The following is a 24,162-nucleotide window of genomic DNA, read 5'->3' on the forward strand; positions in this document are numbered from 1 at the left end:
GAAGCAGGAAGACACATTTTCACAAACCCCATTTTAAGGCCTGAAAATCAAATAGATTTTGAAAGGGGTGTTTTCTGTGGATGCCCCATCCCTGGAGGCATTCAAGGCCAGGCTGGATGTGGCTCTGGGCAGCCTGGTCTGGTGTTTGGCTACCCTGCACACAGCAGGAGGTTGGAAATGGATGATCACTGTGGCCCTTTTGAACCCAGGTCATTCTGTGATTGTTTCTAGCATCAACCAGCCCTTCCTTTCTGAAGAAGGGAGACCAGTCAGTCTCTCTTTTGTTCTTTATTCCAAGGCTCTGGATCAACTACAGGCCCCGTAGTAACTGGGGTTGTAGGACATGCACTACACAGCCCTGTATCAGGAATGTTAGCAGGAGCAATAGGACTCAAAACCCTGCCTGATCAGGAGTTATTTATGCAAGCCATGAGGTGTATGCCTGCATAGCCTTATATAAAGTCTCAGGTCAAATAAAGCCCTGCTAAAGACATCGTTTTGCTACTTACACACTTCAAGCATGCCAGGATAAATGAACGACTCAAAAGCACAACGTGCATTTGGTCTTCAAAGAATTTAAGTGAGAATGATGAATACCAGGTTATTACTGTTTTACAATTATTAAATAATCTCACATTAGAGGAAATGAGAGGGAAATGGAAGGCAGTTACCACCTTTTAAATACAAAAGGTTCCCTGACATTTCAGCCAACTGGCAGTCGTGCAATTGCTGACTTACTTGGGACAGAAATCACAGCAACGTGGTTTGGGAAGCCAGCCACCAGTCACAGGAGCAAGCACAGGATTTAACAATCCTTGATGATATAACATCAAGGTCGGCAACCCTGCACATAGCAGAGGGTTGGAATGAGATGATCACTGTGGTCCTTTTCAGCCCAGGCCATTCTATCATCCTGTGATTTGAATGGACAGCCATCACTAAGAAATCACTACAAACAAGCTCTCATGGACCATCCTCTTAGCCTTAAGTACGTTATCTTCCTTCAGTAGAGTGCTTGGCATTAAGGTAAGGGAAGGTGGATTAGGAAAACAAAGCCCATGGTGGCACGCTAAAGGCAATAAATACAAGTGCTTGAGCTTTGTTTTAAGAAATTCATGACCAGCAGATCATTACAATGGTTTCAGTACCACAGCATGCTTGCCCTGCTCTCCAAGCTGTTTGAGCACAGCAAGACGTGGGACTGCAGGCTCAGTAGTTCTCCATCTGAGCCAGAGTAGCTGCTGGCTGCTCAGTCAGCAAGGAGATAGCAGATGCAAGGGTGCCAGAGATGCAGGGACCTTCAGTGAAACTGTGCAAGACCACAGCCAGACTGCTTCAGACGACTTAAAAAGAACACCATGAAGACCTGATATAAGCAAAAAAATTGAAATAACATTTGAAGAGAGAACCAGTTACATCAAATGCAAAACATGTGTAATCCTAAGGGAAAAATAAGCATGTATCCAGATCATTTTAGGGTATTCTAGTAACACAGCACTGAGATATTGAAAACAAGTGATTATGACCAACTCACCCTTAGGCGTGTTTGGTTCAGGAAGAGCTGGGCTTGCTCACAGAGCTCTGCAGCAGAAGTGGACTGTATTTCTGCAGGTTGCAGCTGCATTTGTACTGGGAGAAGCAGCACTGTGCATGTCTTTGTCAGCACATGATAAAGTGGGCAGTGAATCAGCACGGCCAATCACTTTTAGAAGATATGCCACAGAGCCTCTGAAAGCAGAGAGAAAAAAAGAACAATTCATTTGGGAACTTCCCCCCAGAGCAAAGCTCCTCTCCTCCCCTCTGCAATGCCACCAAGTCACCCTCAAATTACTGCTTGCAAAAGGAACAGTCGTAGACATTTCTTAGGGATTGGACTCCATGATTCCTGTGCATCCCTTCCAATTCAGGGTATTCTGAGCAGCGACAGGATAAACTCCCCTTATTTAGTACACAGCTGAGTCTGACAGCATCTGCTTGTACTCCAGGCTAAGTAACACACAAAGAACTTGTTTCCAAGCCTCAAAAAATTGAAAGATTAAATACTTTGGCATAGAAGCTAGTGGAAGAGGTCGCTACAGATCTGCCTGGCAAACCAGCCTCATTTGAACAAGGTCCAAACGCAGGAAGAGAGGCTCTGAAGTGCAATTAGAAACAAACAAACCAACAAAACAACCTCCTTTGAAACAGCGATGCATTTGAGCCGGCAAGATTAAAGAAAGGTTTACAACATTATAAGGAACGTGAGCTTAGCATCTGGCTGCTGGCAGCCAACTCACCAGTGAAATAGAGGCCAAAACCCTGCACAACTGGGACACACGCACAGAGGAGATGGAAGTGTCACCAACACAAGGAAACAAAGGGATGCCAGGACAGGAGAAAACTCACAATACAGGATGCATCTTTGAGAGGACACGTCTTGAAGGATGAAACATATTGGGTTGTTTGGTTGTTGTTGTTTTTTTTTTTTTTTCCACTAAGAGGTAAAATCCTCTGCATATAAGCACAGGAACTTTGAGAGACTGGAAATTTAACTTCGAGCCTTAGGAAATATCTGCTGTCAGCACAAACTGGACGCATAGCCAGTGTTTTATTCCAGAAACACTTAGTGAAAATATTATGAGAATGAAAGATAACTGTTTTTCTTTTGAAAGAGTTTGTCTACAAGAAGGAAGTTTGCAAGGACCATCACACCAGCAGTACTGAGGCAGGATAAGCAGACCCTCTGATCTGGCCGTGGACACTCAAAGAGGGGTAAAAGCACACAATAGCAGATAAAGGGGCTCTTTTGTAGCATACCTGCCCCTGTGTCAGCAGCAAACCTCCTGAGACAGCTAAACAAACCTGCTGGCTCTAAGGGAATTAATCTCCCCCAAGCCATTTATATCCTTTTTTTCAGTAGCTACGCTGCTAAGAGTCTCTGCAGCTGCTGTTGAAGCCAAGCCATGTCCCACTGTAACGCCGTGACCAGCTGTTATCCAAGTAGCCAAGTCCTCTCACAACCCAACGAGGCCCAAATCACAGCATACGAGGAATATTCCTCGGAGGGGCAGGAAAGAAACAACAGAAAACAAACATCAGCCACTGAATTGTATGTTACTGGAGTGATTTCCACGTGCCCAGCCAACACGAGGAGCTCATCTGATGGAGCTCACCAATGGAGAAATGGCCAATGGAGGTGGCTTTGGTCTTGTTTGCTAAGAATTGGTGATTCAGCCTCTGAAATATTTTGATGCAGCCAACCGTAACGCTGCCTCATGATGGAAAAAAGCCTCTCCTTCCCATGAAATGGAGTAGGCTGCCAAGAAAACAAGAACCTTCTCATACACATAAATGACTCAAGATGGTTTCAGCTGCTACAATAGCTTCTCCAGCTTCTGCCACAAGACTGAAACCAGCATGTTCTCCTCTTAGAGGAGCATGACGTAGCAGTTTTGTCAGGAAATGATGCAACTTTTCAAGCGCAAAACTAAGTTCTAGGCAGCAATTTCCTATTAAGGAGGAGAGTGATTAGAAATTCTCCTGTAGCATCTCCCCTGCCCCAAAAAATGATGGTCCTAAAAATGAAGGCACTGAAATACTTGTGAGGCCAGCCAAAGGCAGAGTTCAAATTACAAAGGAAATGCTGCAAGTTCATCAGCTTAGACATAGGACATGCATCTTGTGTTTGCAAACAGAGGCCATTGTAACACAGAGAAGCTTTGGGATGAGTAGGGTAGGTGAAGAAGTAACAAGAACTCCCAGCAAATTAAGCGTCCCTGTAAGTATTTAAGAAAAGAGTAGATGTGGCAGTGAGGGATGTGGTTAAAGAGCTCTCAATCATGGGCTGATGGTTGGACTTGATGATCTTAGCGGTCTTTCCAACCTCCATGATGCTATGATTGCAGATCCACCGAGGTCAGAGGTAAACCCTGCAGCTGTAAAACTTGTGCAACTCAAGAGCAGGAGCTGCTTGGTGCCCACAGAGCAACCAACCAAATGCAGAAGTACATTGCAGACCTCAGTCAACTCCCTGCCTATGCTTCTGCACGTAGTAACTGAACATCATCTTGCAGAATCTGAAGCAAAACCCTCACGCAATTATTTTGTTTTCTTCTAAAAATATCCTGCAGGGTTAACACCATGGGAAACGGCATTTACTGGCACGCAGCGTATCGCTATTTGCAATAAAAGCCACTGCTGCAGTCATTTGGTCTCTTACTAGTCATAGCAAAAGCATCCTAAACCAAAAGCAGACTGACCTCGAGTTCTGCAGGAAAGTCTCAAACTCTCTAGCTCTTACCCAAGTGCTCCTCAGCGCTGGGCTTTAAGCCTCCAGTTCCAGTTTCGTTGGAAGCACATCACTCCTGAATGATCTGCTCTTCTGTTGTGGGAGCAACAAAGCAGGAAGAAGCAGCAAACCCTAACACCACACTGGTTTCCTTTTCTGCTGGCTCGTTGTAAGCCACATTTTATAGCCTGCTGTCTCCAAAGCAACCCTGTGGCAAGGAAGAGAAGCCTGCCTCACCCTGCTGGGGTCAGGGAGAGCAGCTCCAGCACCAGGCTGCTCCTCTGCAGCACTCTGAAACACACTAAAGTAATTACCTGCTGCGTCTCAGAGGTCATTTAGATGGAAATATCCTTCCTACCGTGGCTTTTAATGCTTTGAATGTCTAACCACCCCCTTCAGCACCAGCATCCATAACAGGGAATGGGACTTCCAGGTTTTCTCCCCAGGGTTTGAAACAGCAGGAAGATAAGGCCCTTAATAATAATAGTAGTAAGAAAAATAAGGCCCTTAATAATAATGCCAAGCAGTGCTAGCCCTACAGGCTGAGAACACCCAAAAGCCCACCCTTATAAGCTATAATACATACACTGGATTAGCTATACCAGAATATTGAGTTAGGGCATGGGCATTCGTTCAGAGGCTCCAGTTAATTCAGGTTAATCTTCCTTTAAAGCTTCACACCTCAACTACAAGGCATTTGCTAAACGTTTTGAGAGTGGTGGAGTGGAAAAGAAGTCACTGATAAATAAAAGCCAGCAAGAAATTCCAGGACAGACAGACAGTGCTAGAGGACAGCACGGACATTCAGGTACCAGCAGAGGGCACGGAGTTGTGGAGAAACAAAAATGCCAATGCATTTTTTAAGTTCTTTTTCTAGTAAATTTAGTAGTTCATGTCAGAAAGGTTCGTGCTGTGAGAGTGGTGAGGTGCTGGAACAGCTGCCCAGAGAGGCTGTGGATGCCCCGTCCATCCCTGGAGGTGTTCAAGGCCAGGTTGGATGGGGCCCTGGGCAGCCTGGGCTGCTATGAAATGTGGAGGTTGGTGGCCCTGCATGTGGTGGGGGGGTTGGAGCTTCGTGATCCTTGAGGTCCCTTCCGACCCAACCATTCTGTGATTCTATACCTGTATTATCATTCAGGGTCAGAAATGGGGAAAGCACTAAAGCAAAGCTGGGGCTTGTTTTCAAAGGAAGATTAGTGGCCATACTGCACAAGGCTGAGCAGTCACCCACTCAGACCACAGCCAGGAGCCCAACCAGACAGTGTGACTGAGCCATTACGAATGCATAAAACACACTGCAGTTTGGGACGTGTGAAAGATTCTGATAACATCACTGAAAAATTCAGCAATACCTCCATTGGGAACTTCCATTTGTCAGCTGACAACTGCCTCCAGGAGCAGAACGCAGAGCAGGCGGTGTCTGCAGCCTCCTAATCTCAGCCTCACCAAATCTGTCACCTGATGACACTGGTTATCATCACAAACAACATGTATTAGCAGCGTGGCAGCAGCAAGACAAAGAAACTTCTGCTTCTTAATTAATGCAGCATCAGAGAATGGGCCAATCTCTAAGTGACCCTGGTAAGCAGCCATTCCCCTCCTAACAAAACCTATGGAGATGTAGGATTTTAAGGCATCTGCTGGTACGAGGAAACCCAGAGGAAGCTGCTCATGGGTTTAAGAGCCAAGAGGAGGAAGGGGAAAAATTGCCTGGCAAAGAGAACCCTCAAAAAGCAGCGGGTTAGGAAGAGGACCAGCTACGCGTTGCATGAGGCAGCCTGAAAGGGGTTTGAGCAGAAACGTGAGTCTCCTCTATTTCATTAAGGCTGCACGTGGGGAGGGGGGGGGGGGGAAAAAGTCAGAAAGTTCAAGAGCAACTTAGGAAGCTTTCATAAACCTGCATGAGTAGTCAGACAGCTGCTGCTTCTCTTGAGCTAATTCTTGAGGAGTTCCAGGAGAGCTGAAGTTTCACTACCCAACCGCAATTAACCAATGCACTGTTTCATCAAATGGATCGGGGGGGCAATGCTCTAAGGAGAGCAAAAAAGGTCTGCAGGAACATGGCATACGTGCACACAAGTGGCACAGCCTTCTGATACACATCTAACCTATGATTCCAGCTATATTCCTACCAGTCTGTGGACACCACGGCCTGGTTGATGGTTGCACCAGGTGATCTTAGTGGTCTTTTCCAACCTGAACGACTCCCAGTGATTCTATAAAGCAAGCAGTCCAAAAAGCCACACAAATACTTCATCTCAAACATCCCCAGCCTTGTTTCTCCTTCTGTCTAGCAGAAGAGTAGTCACAAACCTAAAGCAAAAGCGCAGTGCTTTCTACACCAATGAAGACTTATGAAAGAGAGAATCTGCAGCTGCAAATGATCTGCACGCTTATAACTACAACTGCTAGAGGAAAGGTGTTTCAGGAGGAGGACAGATGCCCTGTTACTGATCCTGGTGGCATGCTGAATGCCCATTAACAAACATATATTAGTAAGCATGGAGCAGCACCTCACCCCAGAACATGAGAAAGCGACCTGAATGAACAAAATAACCCACTGAGTACACAGAGTTCCCATGGCAAAGCTGGGAAAACTTCTGAAGCACAATTTGGCCACCCCAGCGGCTGATGATGGCAGCAGATAACCGCACCGGTCAGTCACACCATGAGTCATATGGGACTGCAATTTGTACCAGACCTCAAGGACATAACGAGGAATAGAAGAGGAAATAAAGATCGTGCTGGCACGGCTGTTGCTGCAACATACCGACTTAAGTCAGTGCACACAGAGCAGGAAGGGAAAACTAAACATATCGTCAGGACCCAGAGAAATGCAAGGCTAAGAGAAATGCAACACAACAGAATCCTAATGACATACTTGGAAGACAGTGGGGCTCCGGCACCGTATCTGCCTTTGCTGGCCTGAAACAAGGCATGAATTCAAAGCCTATTGAGCAAGCACGCATTCAGGAGACAAAGCAAAACCCAAACAGTTCAAAATGCTGAACGCAACACACTGCCAATGGAGCAGAATAAGACAAATGTCAACACATTAGCCTGCCTTCAATTTACAGCACGGTGATGGCATTTTAACTTGCTCCTCCATGCAAGGAGAAAAGCTAGCAGCACAAAGACCTGGCACAAAGCATGAGCAAACACCAACAAAACTTGAAAAGATTTGGGGATGTTTTGTAACACAAGGCATTATCGGCCATAGGAGATATTGGTGTGAGAGTAAACTTGAAGTGTAAAGAGTAACAGGCCAGTAGATGTCCCAGGACAACTCACCATGCTCATCACTAATGGGTTGCTTAGATCACTGAGTTACATTACACTCATTGTAAAAGCAGAAGCAAACTTCCAGAGGAGCACAGAACATAGTAACGCTGAGATAAAGAACCACTGAATTAGGAAGGCACAGGAAAGGACATCAGAGTGCTGAATGGCCCAGGTTGGAAGGGACCTCAAGGACCACGAAGCTCCAACCCCCCCCACCACACGCAGGGCCACCAATCTCCACATTTCATAGCAGCCCAGGACCCCATCCAACCTGGCCTTGAACACCTCCAGAGATGGACGGGGCATCCACAGCCTCTCTGGGCAGCTGTTCCAGCACCTCACCACTCTCACAGTACAGAACTTCCCCTGACATCCAACCTCAAGCTTCCCTCCCTCAACTTCAAACCATTTCCCCTCATCCTGCTGTTATCTGCCCTTTCCAAGAGTTGATTCCCCTCCTGTCTGCAGGCTCCCTTTAGGTACTGAGGGCTGCAATGAGGTCACCCCGCAGCCTTCTTTTCTCCAGGCCGAACGAGCCCAGCTCCATCCCCTGTCAATGGAACCGCAGCACAGCGCTTCGCACCGCTCCTCAGCCGCCCCCCGAGCTCCGGCCCCGCGCCTCAGCCCGCAGCACCGCCCCGCCGGCAGCGTGGCACCGAGCACCGCACCCTCCCGCCGGGCCCCGCGCAACCCAGCTCACCTCCATCCCCGCGGACCCGCCCGGACCCCGCACGCACCGAACGCACGGCACGACCGCCGCCGAGGCGCCGCCGCTCCTTTGTGCGCTAAGATGGAGGCCCGCGCACCGCCCGGCCCCGCCCCGCCTTCTCGGGCCCCGCCCCCCGCCGTCTCCCTAGCGACTCGCCCCGCCTCCGCCCCGCCGTCTCGTCCAATCGCAACGCGGCGCTCGTCCCTCGCTCCCTGACGTCGCCTCTCCCCGCTCCGCGCTTCCTCCCGATAGAGAGGCGGTGATTGGCCGAGGGCCGGGCGGAAGCGCGGCCGCAGGAAGAGCCCACGCGGTTGGCTGGCGCGGGCGGAAGGGGCGGGGCGAAACGCGGCGACGAGCGGGCCGGCGGGAGGGGCTGGATGGCGGCGCTCGGTGCCGGGCCGCGTCTCTCTGTGTGAGCGGCCCGCCGCGCGGTACGTCCGGAGGAGGCGGCCGGGGCTTCGTCGAGCGAGGGCGGGCCGGGCCCAGCGAGCGAGCCGAGCCGCCGCGATCCCGTTAGCGGTGAACTCGGGGCTCCGTGGCGCGGGCCGGGAGCGGGCCCGGGCCTCTGCGGGACCGGCTGCTCCAGAGGCCGCTGCTCACAACAGCGAGGCGAGGTCTGCGCTCGCATCTGGCCCAGCCCAGGTGAGGCCCTGGGCCGTGAGGTTCGGGGTTTTAGTCCTGGTTTTGTGACCGTGCAGTAGCACGGAAGAGAGCGCGGTTTGCAGCTGGGGTTGTTACGGTGCTAAGTGTCACCGGCCGGCCGGAGCGCCGTCAGCGGGCGAAATGAACGCAGGGCGGTGTAAAAACATCTGTTGTGTCTGGGCTGTGTGTGTGTTGGAGGTCAGGGAAGGCAAAGGCAAGATGAGCCAAATTCCGAGGTTTTAAGGTACCGTAGTGCTGGGCTGCAATATAATCCCCCCGTGGCTTTGTGCCCCAGGATGTCTTTGGTGCTGCCGTTTGAGGAAACGTTCCATCAGCTTCCCTGGGTCGTATTGAAAAGACGACAGAATCCGTAAGGCTGGGATGATCACTTAGATCATCCAGTCCAACCATCAGCTCTCATCTGCATCTGCTCTAGACCCACGCAGTGCCACATTCTCTTTTCTTGCACGCCTCCGGGGGCAGTGAGTGACTCCACCACCTCTCTGGGCAGCTGTTTCAGTGCCTCACTTCTCTTTTGGAGAAGAAATAGATGTGAATCCAGTCATAGTTACACCCTAATCTCTTCCAAGTGGTTTAAAGCGTTGACTGAACCAGCAGGCAGATGGTTGGCGACTTTAGTCTTAAGACACTGCTGTGCTCGTGCCTCATCAGCCTCTTCAGCTTGTTTTTCTGACATTGTCATCATTGTATCAGAACGTTTTGTTTCCTTCCTAAACAGATTGAGCTGGCACCAGTGGGGAAACAGCTCATCTCGGTAATGCAGCGCTTGGTTAAGAAGGGTGGCCTCGTTGTTCAGACCTGTGTCCAGGAGGAAGATGCAATTTTTATTTTCCCTATAAGTTTTCAGCTCAAACCACCATGGGAAATGACACATAAGAGCAGATATTCTGTGATTTCTGGGAGTCAAACTCATTTTAAAAACACATCGTACTTTTAACAAATACTTGTATGGTGGTGCTTAACCTGGATTTCTACTGAGGTCTTAATTAGTCATTTTGCCCTACAGACAATAGCCCACGAAAGCTGTATTCTATGAGAACACCAGGGCTCTGCTTTCTGCAGCAGTGGTTCATTGTGTGGAGGAAGAATGACAGACTGGTTCATTCTGTTATTAGTTACTGCATCCCTCCCTCACTGCAAGAATAACAGGCTTCTCTTCCAGTGCTGAAATGCAGGCTGGGGGGGTGGTGGTCCTACATGGACCAACAGTTGGCATTAACCCCCCTCATTCTGCAGTGTGGAACTGGCAGGAGCCATCTGGCTCACGCAGGAAACTTATCAGTGCTGTGCTTTGGGGTGACAGCTGTCCAAATCGAGTTTCCTTCTTAGGCTGACTCCTCAGAGCATCTCAACCCCAAGCCTAGGATTGAGGCAGAAATGTGGGCACTCCTTGGGAATCCCCAGCTGGAAGCAGAGGGTGTGCTATGTGAAGGGGCTGCCCTCGGTCAGTAGGGCTGCTCCAGATCTCGAACCACAGCCCCTTTTCATCCTGAAGGGGAATCCCCTCTCTCCAGTGACTGTTGAACACCATAAACCTCTACACGACTTCACCTTGCACTCCGGCCTCTGCTTGCTCCCCTGGTGCAGCCTAAGCAGGCCTGGCTCTGTCTTTCTCAGAGCATGTGGTAATATCTCATGCACTGACAAGTGAAAGTGGGTGCCCAGTGTCTGTCATGTTGTGTTTTTTAGGTCAGTTCCACCATGGAGGGGGGAGATGGCTCTGCTGACCTCGTGATAAACAAGAGGTTTGTGTCTGAAGCTGAGCTAGAGGAGCGGCGAAAGAGAAGGCAAGAAGAATGGGAAAAGGTCCGAAAACCTGAAGATCCAGAAGGTATGGGATAGGTTTAGATAGGAAAGAGATCCAGGGATATTTCAAGGAAAACAAAAACAAGTAGTAGCAGCTTGTATTCTGCAAGCTCCAAAAGGTTTTCCCTTAAAGAAAGTAAGAACTGTTGGTGACTTAATATTTCTAGCATTAAGTCTCATTTCCTTAACTCTTCCTTCCTTTCAGAGTGCCCAGAGGAGGCATATGACCCACGCTCACTGTATGAAAGGCTTCAGGAACAGAGAGAAAAGAAGCAGCAGGAGTTCGAGGAGCAGTTTAAATTCAGTAAGCACCAACCTCTGTTACTTCCAACAGCAGCTCCATGGTACACCTGCAGGTCTGACCTGTCTGTCAGAGAGAGAAGCCGAGAGCTGAGGAGGATATTCAAAGGAGTAGATAATCCTGCAGATGACAAACAATTATCTGCATCAAGGCAGTGCTGCACATGCATTGCAATTCCCTAATTGCATAATTAGGTGACTCAAACTTCACAGAGCAGTTTGAGGCTCAAGATCAGCACTTGGGTGAAGTGAACGCGGAGGAGCTGAGCCTTAAAAAATAGATATTAATGAAATGAAAACTTGATTTCTACCGATGTTGCAATTTTTGGTTTTATAGAAGAATCCTTTGCTTTGAATCACTTGTAGAAATTAACAGTCAAAATGGGACCTATTGGCTCAATTTAAAGAGAAGTGAGGGTGATACTGTGGGACTCGTTTTAAGGCAGCTTCTTGCTGATTTTGGTTCTTTAGCTGGAAGTCCTACCCTCAAACTCTTGCATTCTTTAAGCTCCACTTGCATAGCAGGATTCTGTCTAGAATTTCTCACGTTAGCCATGGAACAGAGCTGTGTCTAACCTTTAACAGTGTTTGAATTTTGCAGACCTTTCCTGTTGGGGACGGCAGGTTGCCAATTATCAGCATAAATGGATTGCTGAGCTTGCCATTAGACTGAATGGGACTTGACTATGAGGTGAAGATTAAAAAAAAAAAAAACGTAAATACTCATGTAAAGGCCTAAAAATCCTCCTATGGAATTAAACTAATGACTAAAGGTGGTGTTTGGGTTCAGATTTTTCAGGCTAACACTGCAAACTTGGTTTCTCTAACAAGTACTTTTGAAGATCTTTTTAAAATCAATAACTTGGATGGGGAGATGTTGACCAGTTGTAGAACAGAAAGGAGAAGACCTTCCCACTGAACTCACACACAAACCTTGCTCATCTCTGTGGTAATAGTATGCTTGAACTGTGTCTGGTGTAGGTTTTATGCTCAAGCATTTAAGAGTTTGGGCTTGCTTAGCATCCAGTATCATTAACCAGAAAATATTTCTACTCCTTAATTACAGAACAAAGCAGATAGTTTGTCCTCTGTGGGGTTTGCTTTGTACCTATTACTTGACAAGATGGTGTAACTCCTAGGAGACATGAGCTGGTCACCCAGGACTCTACTCACTGCATTCCCAGTGACACTGTGCAAAATATTCTACCTCAGCAGCGTTCAGGGTCATCATCTGCAAGATGTGGATGGCTCCCTGCATTTCACAAGGCAGCTGGAAATCAGCAGTTGAAAGTCATCCAAAGAGAAGGGCGAGGTGATGGAAGCTCACAGCTGCTCCCCAAAGCCTGAGCTTATCTATATGCATTTTTTTTTTTTTTTTTCCAGAAAATATGGTAAGAGGTTTAGATGAAGACGAGACAAACTTCCTTGATGAGGTTTCTCGGCAGCAAGAGCTACTAGAAAAGCAGCGAAGAGAAGAAGAGATGAAAGAACTCAATGAATACAGAATATCCTTTGCTTATAGGGCTGGCATTCTTATACTGGAGGTTTGGAGTCTGGACTGTACTTTTAGTCTGTTATCAACATCCTTGTTATAATACTGCTTTAGAGAACACATGTGAGATTCTCTTTTACTGTTACTGTAGCTTGGATCTCCTATTAGAATACTTGATTCCAGGCCACCAGCCCTTCACAAAGATGTACTGCAAGGCAGCATAGGATGCTTTTTGTCCTTAATCTGCATCAGAAAGGGGAGATCTGGAATGATTTTAGGATTGCTGTCTGTTCTGAACTGAATGTCTTTTGAGGGTTACCTCACTTGTGCAGAAAGCAATTGTTGCTTTGCCTCCTAATGAAAACCACTGCTTAAAGTAAGAAGTAACAGAGTGCAAGTTCTCAAGGATACTTTGGTATAAATGAAAGAGTCTGAAAGCAGAAAAAGGGAGTGAGCATATTTATGAGGTGACCAAAAATATTCAGCAAATGCTACAAAGAGCTGCATTACCTTGTGTTAGTTAAGGATTTATAACTCAGAGCCTCTAAATCTCTTGTGAAGAGCATCCAAGTTCTCTCACTAATTCATTTATGAAGAGGCAGTACTGATGTATTTTTTAATAACTTTATGTCAGAACTAAGCTGAAGTTGGCTGATGGATCTGGAATATTTCCTTGATTTGTTGGATCTAATTATGGGATATTCACAGGATATATTTAGGTTCTGTGCTGGTTGCTTGCAGGTCTGGCTGATGCAGGGATGTGTAGAATCAGATCATGCTGTTCAAGCAGCTGACAACCCTACTTAGGTCACATACATCCGAAGTGAACCATACCAGCTTCTGTTGTCGTGGATTAGCTACATAATGCACAGATCCCTCAATTTACCGAGCAGGATCTCTTCCAGATGTCCACATCGAGTCTTGGTCTTAGGATCAGCCAGTTTTGTATCTGAAGTCGTGATGTAAATTAACTGTAGAACTTGGTGCTGACACGCTGGGTAATGTCGCAAGGACCCTTGGAGCAACTTGCTAAATGGCTCGCAGATTTCACGATTCTTGGTGGCATTCTTTCAAAGCAGTCTTGGGTAGATGAGCTGGGTGGTCTGTAGGCACCGTGTAGGAGTTCCTCTAGGCTAGAAAGAGGATTGGCAACCCAGTAGTTGTGATGACTTAGTCGTGGTAAAACATCCAGTTTAAGAGATGTTGTTCCGTGGTAAAAGCCTACATCAATATTGAAGTACAGAGCTTGTTTCTTTCTTTGTTTTCCTTCTTTTTCCTGAGGTTAAAAGAAATCAGGAAACTTACATCCTAAAGATAAATGTGCTGGAATATTTGAATGCACTCAGAGTGAGAAATTCATATGCGTGGATGCATAGGAGCTTTATTTCCTCTTACACAAATAGCTGGGTGTTTTGGCTTCTTACCCTGCCTCTTCAGCATTGGACTGACTAGATTTAAAGATTTTTCTTAAGCCAGTTTCAAGAAATGCTTGAAAGCAGCATCCTTGTGTCTTCCGTGCTGTGTGAATGCAGAAATCCCCTTCCAAGGAGAAGGCGTTACTGTTGTAGGATGGTGCAACATCAAACCGTTGTTGGCAGGGTGAGCTTCGGGATTGCTCCCGTTAGCCACAGGATGGCACTCCTGTGCCATCATAAAAGCATTGCAACGGTGGTTGGTGGAGTTTTAGTTGAGGCAGGGAGCAGTCAGAGCTGTTGCTGTATCCTTGGGAAAAATCCAGTTAGCAAAGGCGTCTGAACATCCTGACATGAAGGGAATCGGAGGCTTTGGGTCACACCACAAGGTGCTGGTTTATAGCTGGCAGGCGTTCAGTGGTGGGATGGAAACTGTGACCTTAAATAGGAAGGTGAAATTCACTGCTGGATATCTGTATGCAGTAGCTGAGAAACTCGGGGCTCGTGGTTACACTGAGCGGTCATTGGAAATGGCAGTCAGGAGGAATTTGTAGAAAGGCAGATTTAAGGTTATAAGCTAATCTCCTTTTAATTAGGAGAACTCTCCTTTGCCATGTGCAACGTTAAGGTTTGCAGAAGATTTTATACCTTTACTGGTGCCTCACAAAGAGGTCTCTTCTGCCTTTGCTGAAGGTGCCAGATAGGTGTCATCACAAATAAGTTTCCTTTAGTAGAACATGTGAATGAGCTTCAGTTGCTGCTGTCAGCTAAGTATGTCAGGGAGGAAGAGCCTGTCCTCTCCTTTCCTGCCTCGTTGATCCTTAACCCTTAATTCACAGCACTCTCACTAAAGTGGGAGTGGGTATGGACCCAAAGAAGGAAACTGAGAAGAAACTGCCCATGAAGTCAGTGGAAAACAAGAACAAATTCTCTCAGGCAAAGCTGTTGGCAGGAGCTGTGAAACACAGAAGGTTAGTTTCACACTTCTATAAATGCATGAGGAACGGAACCTGGTTAACAGTATAAAGGGAAGGAGGCCAAAACTGCCTCCAGAGAGTGAGGTGCAAACCTTAGCCCTAAAGAAAAAAGGGGGGAGGTACAGGAAAAGACCAGCCTTGTTTCTATGGGCTCTCACCAACTGTTGGAGAAACATGAGGCAATTCAAATAGATAAGTATGTGTAAAGCAAGTGGGTAGGCTCTTCATTCTAGGCTGCCAGGCTTGGGCAACCCTGCTGTGGGTTCCAGAGCTTCTCTCTTTTTCAGCTCTGAAAATATCAGCATTCACCTTCAGTTCTGTAATTCGATTTAGATTTTCCTAACAACCTATTAGATCTGTGTTTAAAATGGATCATTTTAAGTAGATGTTGAAGGCAGCGTGGGGAGGGTATTAAGAGAGAAGAATTTTGTGCACCAACGTGATCCTGAGGGCATCAGGAAGCCTCCCGTGTTCCTCACCAATTGGCACTGGTACATCAGCATCCTTCCTGTTCTACTGAGATGACAGTTGAGTTTGTGATCTGCTGCCTGTTTTGATCTCAGCTTGCAAACACAGCTGCTGGTGTGCTCCAGGTTACAGATAAACCAAGCACCTGGGCCCAGGCTGATTCCCTACAGACAAATGCTTAAGGCAATTCCTAACATCTAGAAATTCAGGCAGTAGTTTTAAATGCATCCCAGAGAACGAGTGCATGAGCAGAAGGACCAGCACAACAGAGGATGTTACAAAAGAAACGCTCACCTGCATCTGAAGATCCAGGCTTACAGGAAAAACTCCACAGAGGAAGAATCTGCAGCAACAGATCCTTCCCTAGTGGTAGTCAGCCCTTAAATGAGGTCTAAGAGAGGTGCAGCCAGGCTCCATCCCTTCCTATTACACAGCTGAATTGCTTTCACCTGTGCTCCCAGGGCTGACCGGGTTCTTTCCCCAGGTGCTCAATCAGTGGTTCAGGCCGTGACTCAACAGTTCCCATATAATGAGAGATTATTATTTTAGAAGCTTATCTTGTAGGGTGAAGTTCAGCTCCCAGTACAGTAGTAATTGCTGTCTGTGCAAACTGGAGTGAGCTCTTCCAACACCTTATATCTGGGATACTGAGTTTTTTTAAGAGGAGAGAAGAAAAAACCCTAACCAGCAGCAAGCAGCCAGCAATGTTTTCTGTTGGAACCACTGGTACATAACCCAGTGGGATGCAGGGAAGGAGCTGGTGTGTGCTTAGTGGCACATCTGAAGTCTGCAGATGGCATCTGTTTGAAGAGAGCTTATCTGACATGTTGGTGCCATCACCAGCAGTCCTCTGCTCCTGCTGTCTTATTTTCTGTTGCACACTGTCCAGAACCAAACATAGCATGAGTTCAACATCTGCTTTCGGAGCAGATGTCCTGCAAAGGACTTCCACTATTAAAACCTCCTTGCTCCGAATAACCTTTCATCTGTCCCTCATGTTCTGCCGTGGGAGGGGAAAAAGACCCTGGAAGGGGAAGAACACTGATGTTGGACGTGCAGGGTGGTGACTGCTCAAGTTGGTCAGGCAGGGAAACCAAAGCTCACACGCTCATTGCTGGTCTCGGGGGTATCCCGGCTGAGCTCTGGATCACTCCCTGCTGGAACAGCTGCAGCATTTGAGGCAAAAAAGTTACTCTGAACTTCACAGTAATGAAGTGGTGGTTTATGAGGAACAAGACAATTTCTTTTTGTTTTTTTTTTTCCACAGTTCAGATGGTGGTAACAGTGTGAAGAGGTTGAAGCTCGATACTGACCATGAAGAAAAGAACCAAGGTATGTCCTCATTTCTGCTGCCTGGAAGCTGTCTGCCTCTCACCTGAACAGCAACTGACTTAGTGAGCGTAGGATCTGATGGAGGATTTGCTTTTCTGCTCCTTCATCGTGCTAGGCAGCACAGGTCGGCGTGTTATCTCATGCTATGGTGACTGTGGGCATTGACAGCTGTTGCAGAAGGAACCTCCTCTGGTCATCAGTCTGTCCCTCGCCTATACCATTCCTGGCAGATGACTGTCTAAGCTGCCCTTAAATCTCTGCAGATAGAGACTGTGCTCCTTCCTGAGGCAGTTGATTCTAATGCTTAGCTGTTTTTACCCTTAAGGTGCTTTCCCTGATAAATAACGGGAGTCTCCTTAGCTGCATTTCATGCCCAGTGCTGCTCCTGTCAGCCAGAGGCACGGAGAACAGCTCATTCCCTCCCACCAGGTGTATTTGCGCTCGCTTCTCATGCTACAAAGTGATCTTGTCCATCCTGAAACCAACTTATTTCAGAAAATTATAAGCAGCTAGAAGAAAAACTAAGCTGCATTTCAGTCGTAGCTGTCAGGATTGCAATTGACTCGTTGTCAAGATCTTCTGACACAAATAGGGTGAGCTGTGATTGTGTAATGACAACCCAAGGCGCTTCCTGCATCTCCTTCTGTTCAGTAAACTATCAGAACGCTGGAAAAAAATTAATTAGCTGTGGAAGATGGGAGATGTTGACTTAGCAGAGCACTGGAATGAAACTTTTCCCCAACTATGCTGTTGTATTGTTAAAAAAAAATAATAAACTAATTGCATAAAACAGAGCTATTTATTCTTATTTAGTGGGTTTGCTATTTGACACCCATCAAACTGACAACCTTAAGAATAAAAATCTGTAATGCCAGCATAGAGCTGGGCTTAACTACGATGAGAAAAATCCCGAGGTAGCAAGTCCTTCCTGTCAGAATAGCTTTTGTGCCACGTAAAGCCGCCTCACGCTGTAATTAAATCCTGCAGTCACCCACTACTGGCGTGCTGGTAGCAGGTGAACGGCACACAGCAGCTCCTGGGCGGATGAAAGAAACCCTTTCCTGCGCTCTGGGTTCTGACTGAAGTCCTTCTCTTGCAGAAAAACCGTCCTGTGTTCCCCTGGGGAGCAGCTCTGTGGGAGGATCTGCGGTCCACTGTCCGTCGGCTGCGGTCTGCATTGGGATCCTGCCCGGCCTCGGTGCCTACTCTGGCAGCAGTGACTCGGAGTCCAGCTCGGATGGAGAAGGCACCATCAATTCCACTGGGAAGATCGTCTCTTCTGTTTTTCGTAGCAACAGTTTCTTTGATGGTCCATAACAAAATCCCTCCGTGTGTAATGTAGTGCAGAGTTCACTTCCAAAGCCCTGGTGGATGTTTGATGCATCCTTCTGTCCCAAATATAATATTTCTAGCTAACCTCTCAACTTTAATACATTCAGATGCTTCTCAAATAATTCATTTTTATTTTTTTTCCCCTATTTTTTTTTTCCATTTCTGGGATTCTTACTGAGCTTGAGGTGGAAGGCTGCCACCCCAAAGCAGAGGGCACACCTCGTCCTGTAGATGAGGGCTGGGGTAGGGAGGAGAGCGCCTTTTTATGATTCTCGTGGAAAGAAAGAATTCTGGTGATCTGTGGAGTTTATACAAGACCAACAGGCAAAAAAAAAAAAAACACCAAAAATGCACTTGAAGCACGGAAGTCTTGTAGGAGCAGCCATGTGTTCTGTTTTAAAATGTCATTTTTATTCTGTGTTTGAGAAATGGGGGCAGAACAAAAATCGAGCAGATGGTGAAGTGTGGATTGCCATGACACTGTAAAGAAGTTTTAGTGTTACGCGATTAAAGACATTCTGAATGCATTTTTTTTTCCATCTTGGCTTGTGCCATTCATAATTGTTCCTGTTCCATTAAGCAATTCGGGTTCTGCTCATCCAGCCCTGTCCTCAACCCACCATCGAGACGGGGCTGAGGCAGTGCCCTCCTTCTGAATGAGTGCAGAGGAACTGTTGGTGGTGATTCTGCTCACAGCTCAGCTCTCGTGGTGTAGTGTGAGTACCGAGGGGGTGGGATATCCTGGCTCACTCAAACCAAGCTGTGCACAGACTGGAGAACTCCACCGCCTTTTGCAGTAGGAGAGCAAATGGCTGTTGAAGTTCTGTTGAATTTAAGAGACCTTACACTGCCCCGAGTGCTACCTGGCACTCTGGTTTTTGCTCCCGAGCTGCTCCTGCCTTTCCTAGCTTCTCTAATGATGGAAGATCTTAGATCTCCCAGTGCCTTGATTTAAACCTGCTTTACTTCAGAGTTGGAGGAGCCTTGCGTAGCTGCAGTGGAGAGGTGTCTGTGCGTGGCGTGAAGCTCAATCCATGATGTCTCTGAAAAGCCAGAGCAGCACACCCCAGCCATGAGTGCTTTCCTGAATGGTATTTTGCATAGCTGCCCTCCAAGCATCTGTTAGATTCAAACAGAAATGCAGAGTGGGGTTTGGAAGCTGTGGGCAGACACGGTGGTGCACAGGAGCTGCAGGTGGTTGTGCTGGACCCTACATGGTCAAGAGGAAAACAATTCTGCTGTGGGAAAGCCCCACTTCCCTTGTTTCTTGAAGAGCAGGATCAGAGCAGCTGGGAGCTCTGTTAGCTCACAGCAGCCCTTGAGCCTGAGACTCTTCCAGCAAGCTGCTCTTGCAGCTACTCTATGTAAGTGAGCTGCTGTGCAGCCTGGCTACCAGTCCCATTTACTGTCTTACAAAGTGATTTGATGTTAAAGGTATTAACTGCGCTCTGAGATGCTGTATGAAGGGCCAGAGGGCAAATCAGCCCAACTGGAAGCAGCTGGGGCAGGAACACCACCTTGGGGTTAGGAAAGGACTCCAGCTGCACCATCGTTTCATAGTGGAATTGAAATATTTCAGATTTTCTTCTCTCTGTGCAAGGTTTCCTGATGGAAAGAAAACATTTTTCCAGAGCCCCAGACTTTGATCTGAAAGCTGAGCAGCACAGTGCCTGCCTGGCTGGCAGTGGAGCTGCGTACAGCATTAGTTCTAAACAAGCCACCATTCAGAGACTGCTTCCCTATTTGGAAAAGGGGGGGGTCAGATATTTTTCCCTTCCAGAGGGCTTTGCAAAGCAAACATTTCCCCAAGCTGGCCCCACCTTCCAGGGTTGAGGCTGGCATAGGCCTCGCACCGTGCCCATGCGCTCCAGGCGTGGTACAGGTGGAGTGGTGAGGGGTGCTGGGCTGCCCCGAGCACCCAGCCGTCACACAGTGCTCCCAGCCCGGACCAGACAGCAGCCCCTTGTTTTAAATGTCCGAGTTTCTTTATTAACCTGAGTATAACAAATATAACATGTACACAGTATAAAAATGAACATAGAGCATGACAGCGGTACGGGTACGGCACGGATACATGACCAGTTCAACAAATGATAATAATAATAATATATTAAGCATTTCATTGCTTGGAAAAAGCAAGTTTTGTTTGTAAAAATCGTATCCTGTTCCACTAAAATTATACAAAGTACATTCAATACTGAAAAGTGACTCAACGGAGTGGGACTGGGGCACGGCCTGGCCTCTGGGTGTTACCTCGGGCTGCGGCTGTACAAAGTGGATCCAGGCGCTTCTCCAGGATGAGCTTTAAGAACTTAACAATTAAATTAAAAAGTACAAACCTGTGTGTTTCAGGGAGGGTATTCTTCATTGAACAGCATGTGGAACATGCGCTTTCAGTGGGACCAACAGACTTCGGCAACATGCAGATGGGGCCGGGCATGGCGCTACGCGGGCTCCGAGTTGATGGGGGGCAGGTTTTGGTGCTTGAAGTACTGCACGACTTGCTGGGGCAGCTCTGCCAGCACAGCTTTGGCCAGTGTCTCCTTGGGGGCCTGCAGGCAAAAAGAAAAAGCAGCAGTGGCACAGGACTGGATACACCTGTGGTTATACTGTATGTCGCTGTCTTGGGGACAGTTCTCCGCAGGGCAGAGCGAGGCAGGTGGTGTGGGAGAGGGTAGAGCTGATGGGAGCACGATGAGTGCTCTCTCTTTTAAGTGGCTCTCAAACGTTTTGGCATTTGCTGGGGTTGCCCCTCTTCCAAGATGAGAACCACAAATAGAATGATGTGGGTCGGATCACAGAAACACAGAATCAGAACGGTTTGAGACCTCAAAGATCACCTCCTTCCAATGAGATGTCATGTCCAGGCCACAGGCAGGGACATCTCCCATTCTCCAGGTTTCCCCAAAATCCCACCCATGGCCTGGGGTACATCCAGCAATGGGGCACCCACAGCTCTGGGCAGCTGTGCCAAGGCCTCACAGCCCTCACAGCAAATAATTTCTTCCTAACATCTAACCTAAACGTCCCATTAGTTTAAAGCCATTCCCCCTTGTCCTATCACTGCATCCCCTGACAAAGAGTCCATCCCCATCCATCCTGGGATCCCTTTAGGTACTGGGAGGCCACAGCGAGGTCTCCTTGGAGCCACCTCTTCTCCATGGGATGGCACCACAACCCCCAGGCCCCACTGCTGGGGGTCCCGGACTCACGTTGCGGAAATCCCGGAAGGGCACAAACTGGACGATGTCACGCACGGCCTCCTCGCCAGTGTGGGAGCGCAGCACCCGGCTGTCCCCATCCAGGAACTCCATGGCAGCAAAGTCAGCGTTGCCCACCCCCACGATGATGATGGACATGGGCAGCTTGGACGCCTGCACCACGGCGTGGCGCGTCTCATCCATGTCGCTGATGACTCCATCCGTGATGATGAGGAGGATGAAGTATTGCTGCAGAGAGGGGAAGAGAGGGTCAGAGGGACACGTCAACTCTAGGCTCACTGCTAGCAGATGCACACAGAGCTGAAGGAGAGGGCCCGGGGACAGACGGACGGACACAACGCAGCAAGGCTGCGGCACGCGCACCCCAGCAAGACCAGCGCCTTCATCTCCTCTCCCTCAGGGGAAAGTAATGGTTCCATTTCGGTGCATTACACATCTTGCGCGTGGTGGAGAAATGATGAAAAACAAGCACTTAAGAGCATTAAAGCCTTTTGTTCCTCTCCTCATTCTTTCCATTTCCTCTGAAAACCACCAGTGCCGACGTCCTAGAAAAGCAGGAGGAGACACGCAGCCCGAAGCCCATTTTCTTGTTTTTCCTCCAGCCCACATCTCGTCTCTTGAAATCTCCCCTAAGTGCTTTCTTCCCTCAGATACATTCCGAGTGCAAATGAGGGTGGGTTTCTGGCACCGCTGTGCTGCAGCAGCAGGACCTGCTCCTGCCCTGAGCACTGCAGGACCCCGGGCACATCCCAGGAAGCACGGCACTGAAACGGGGCAAACACATGGAGCTGGGGGAAAAAAGTGTTCCAGGGGAAGACTTATACAAGAAGGCAGTATCTGGAATCCAGAATTGGCACCAACAATCTTTTTTTGATATTTAAGAGAGGAGCTGCATGCTCACACGCTGCTGGCCAGGACTGACCGTGCACCTGTAAGGGAGGAGGAGTAGAGTCTCAAAGCAGCTGATAACAGGCAAAAATCCAGCTCATTCCACCCTTCCTGCCAACCTTCTTCATCTGTGAGTAAACTGGTGCAGAACTGGCCTCTGAGCATGGTCAAAAAGAATGAAATAAGAAAGGCCTCTCTATTTTTGTTCCTGTTCTCTGAAATCGGTGACAGAGAAAAGCGCTAAAAGCACGCAGGAGACAAGGAGGGAGCAGAGCTCATCCACTGCTTCTCACTGCATATTTCAGAAGCGAAGTGAAATGGGAGATGATGCTGGGGATCATCTGAAAAGCCCGAGGGCTCTGCAGCAGAGCAGCTGCAAGCATCCTTACCTGGCAGCATCGGCTGGATGCGCTCCAAACAAACGATGACAATTTTAGAACCACCTCCTTGGGGACTGAACATCAGCCTGGCTGGGAAGGTTGAGCCTGGACTCTGCAGGCATCCATCGCCACCATGGGTATATAGACCCCATCCCAGGATGGGGACAGGGACCTGGGGCAGGGCCGCCTGCTCCCATCAGGCTGATCCAAGCCTCAGCCCCTGATCCATCACATTCTGTGCTTTCAAAAAAGGCAGAGCCGTCTCCAGCCTGTTCCTTTGGTGCGTATTATTTAAATCTCCCTTGATTAAACTATTAGTGCCAACAGAGGGGTGCAATTTGCATATGATTAGTGCCTCTGCTTGGCGCGCAGCATGGGGGATTCTCCCTCCCCCTCCAATACAAGGAGAGAAAATGAAAGCTGAGGAGGCACCTGGGTTTGTGGCAAATCAAACCTGATTCAGGCTTTCCCCCAGCAAGCAGTGTGCGTTGGACATGAGGACTGGAATGAGCTCCACAGCCTTCTTGGGGTAGATGGAAGTGCCAAGAAGGGTGAGGGAAGGATGGACAGGAAGCAGTGGGATCCCCTTGAAATGGCAGTTGCTGGAAGTGGCTTATTTTAATGAAGAAAACAAAGAAAAGAGGCAAACATGGGACAGTATCGCTTCATGCCTGGAGCTGGGGAGAGCAGCAGTGCACAAGCATCCCCCTCCTACCACCGTGCTGGCACCATCTCCTGCACATGAGGATGGGCAGCCCGGTGCAATGGGCTTCCATGCTAACGAGCAGCTTTCTGACATATGGATGTAAGCAGAGTGCTGAACTAATTATCTGCAACTTGAAGGAGGACTGATGAACGGCTGGAGCAGCCATGTGGGAACCCCAGTCCTGGCTCTGAGCCCACTGTTTGTCCAACCAGTGTGAAAAGGAGCAATAAAAACAAGATACTCAACATCATCCAAGGGAGAGAAGCAGAAAGGTCTTCTTCCAGGAGAAAGTTCGCATTTGGCCACATGAGCAACAGGTTGCTTTAACCAAGAGGATCTTCCTTCAGATATCTGCTTTGTACTGAAGTAACATAAACCAAAGGTCTGAAGCCACCCTCTGAGCCTCAGTGCAGCTGCTCGTGTTTCCCATTCACACTATGGTGCCACTGTCACCATCCTAGTTCACTTATGGTCCCCACGACAATCTCGTCAGTCCCACACCACTCAGGAGCCCAAAGCTATCTGGAAATCAACAGGGCTGCATTTCTCAGACTGTCATTCCCTTCTTGGCCAGAATCCACACGAACAGAAGTTGCCCTGGCAGACCAAAACCCTGTGGAACTCAGTAGAAGCCAATGATAGATGCTTCGGAAGAAAAAGTAGAAGAGATCAAAGTTTTCCTGTATCCTGCAATGCATGTTGTGGACTCCTGAGCTCACACATTGATGTTTTCCAGGCCAGAATGTTGTAGCCTTATCACTTCTTGCCTGGGAGCTGCTCCACATCTGATCAACTCTTGTTATTTTCTAGGGCTGCTGGATCCTCTTTGAGATATGGGGGGCAATGTTTCACACTCCGCTCATTCGTATAAATCCAAGGGTCACTCAAATCATGGCACTTCCCACCCCCATCTCATTTCTCTCCCCA

At 48.1% G+C, this 24,162-nt stretch overlaps 3 protein-coding genes across 17 annotated transcripts in view; 1 reads left to right on the top strand and 2 right to left on the bottom strand.

Moving 5' to 3' along the window:
* Positions 1–8,397, bottom strand: part of RSPRY1 (ring finger and SPRY domain containing 1) — a 32,497-nt gene extending 24,100 nt beyond the window's left edge. The window contains exons 1-2 of one of the 4 annotated variants that reach the window (XM_085235377.1): positions 8,250–8,397; positions 1,535–1,728 (exon numbers count right to left, since the gene is read on the bottom strand). The gene's annotated coding sequence lies outside the window, so the exon portion shown is untranslated. Of the gene's footprint in view, positions 1–738; positions 914–1,534; positions 1,729–2,796; positions 3,018–8,249 lie in introns of those variants that run through there. The other 3 variants (XM_085235378.1, XM_085235379.1, XM_085235380.1) reach the window with 3 other exon arrangements.
* Positions 8,398–8,564: 167 nt separating this feature from the next.
* Positions 8,565–18,567, top strand: PSME3IP1 (proteasome activator subunit 3 interacting protein 1). 2 transcript variants are annotated; one of them, XM_085234727.1, is made up of 7 exons: positions 8,565–8,689; positions 10,611–10,752; positions 10,933–11,031; positions 12,411–12,537; positions 14,774–14,902; positions 16,644–16,708; positions 17,808–18,567. In XM_085234727.1, exons 2-7 carry the CDS (start codon positions 10,623–10,625, stop codon positions 18,023–18,025), a joined length of 768 nt encoding a protein of 255 aa, XP_085090853.1. In that variant the 5' UTR covers positions 8,565–8,689; positions 10,611–10,622; the 3' UTR covers positions 18,026–18,567. The 2 variants fall into 2 exon arrangements, with proteins under 2 accessions (XP_085090853.1, XP_085090852.1); XM_085234726.1 differs by having other exon boundaries at positions 8,572–8,900.
* A 1,436-nt stretch (positions 18,568–20,003) lies between these two features.
* The window catches only part of CPNE2 (copine 2), a 39,602-nt gene continuing 35,443 nt past the window's right edge, over positions 20,004–24,162 (bottom strand). For all 11 annotated transcript variants that reach the window (XM_085234724.1, XM_085234718.1, XM_085234720.1 and 8 more), the window contains 2 exons: positions 21,253–21,489; positions 20,004–20,592 (listed from right to left, as the gene is read on the bottom strand). In XM_085234724.1, coding sequence (XP_085090850.1) covers positions 20,485–20,592; positions 21,253–21,489 — 345 coding nt within the window. In that variant the 3' untranslated portion in view covers positions 20,004–20,484. The remainder of the gene's footprint in view (positions 20,593–21,252; positions 21,490–24,162) is intronic.

This window comes from Meleagris gallopavo, chromosome 13 (assembly GCF_905368555.1).
Source record: "Meleagris gallopavo chromosome 13, MGAL_WU_HG_1.1, whole genome shotgun sequence".
NCBI lineage: Eukaryota > Metazoa > Chordata > Aves > Galliformes > Phasianidae > Meleagris > Meleagris gallopavo.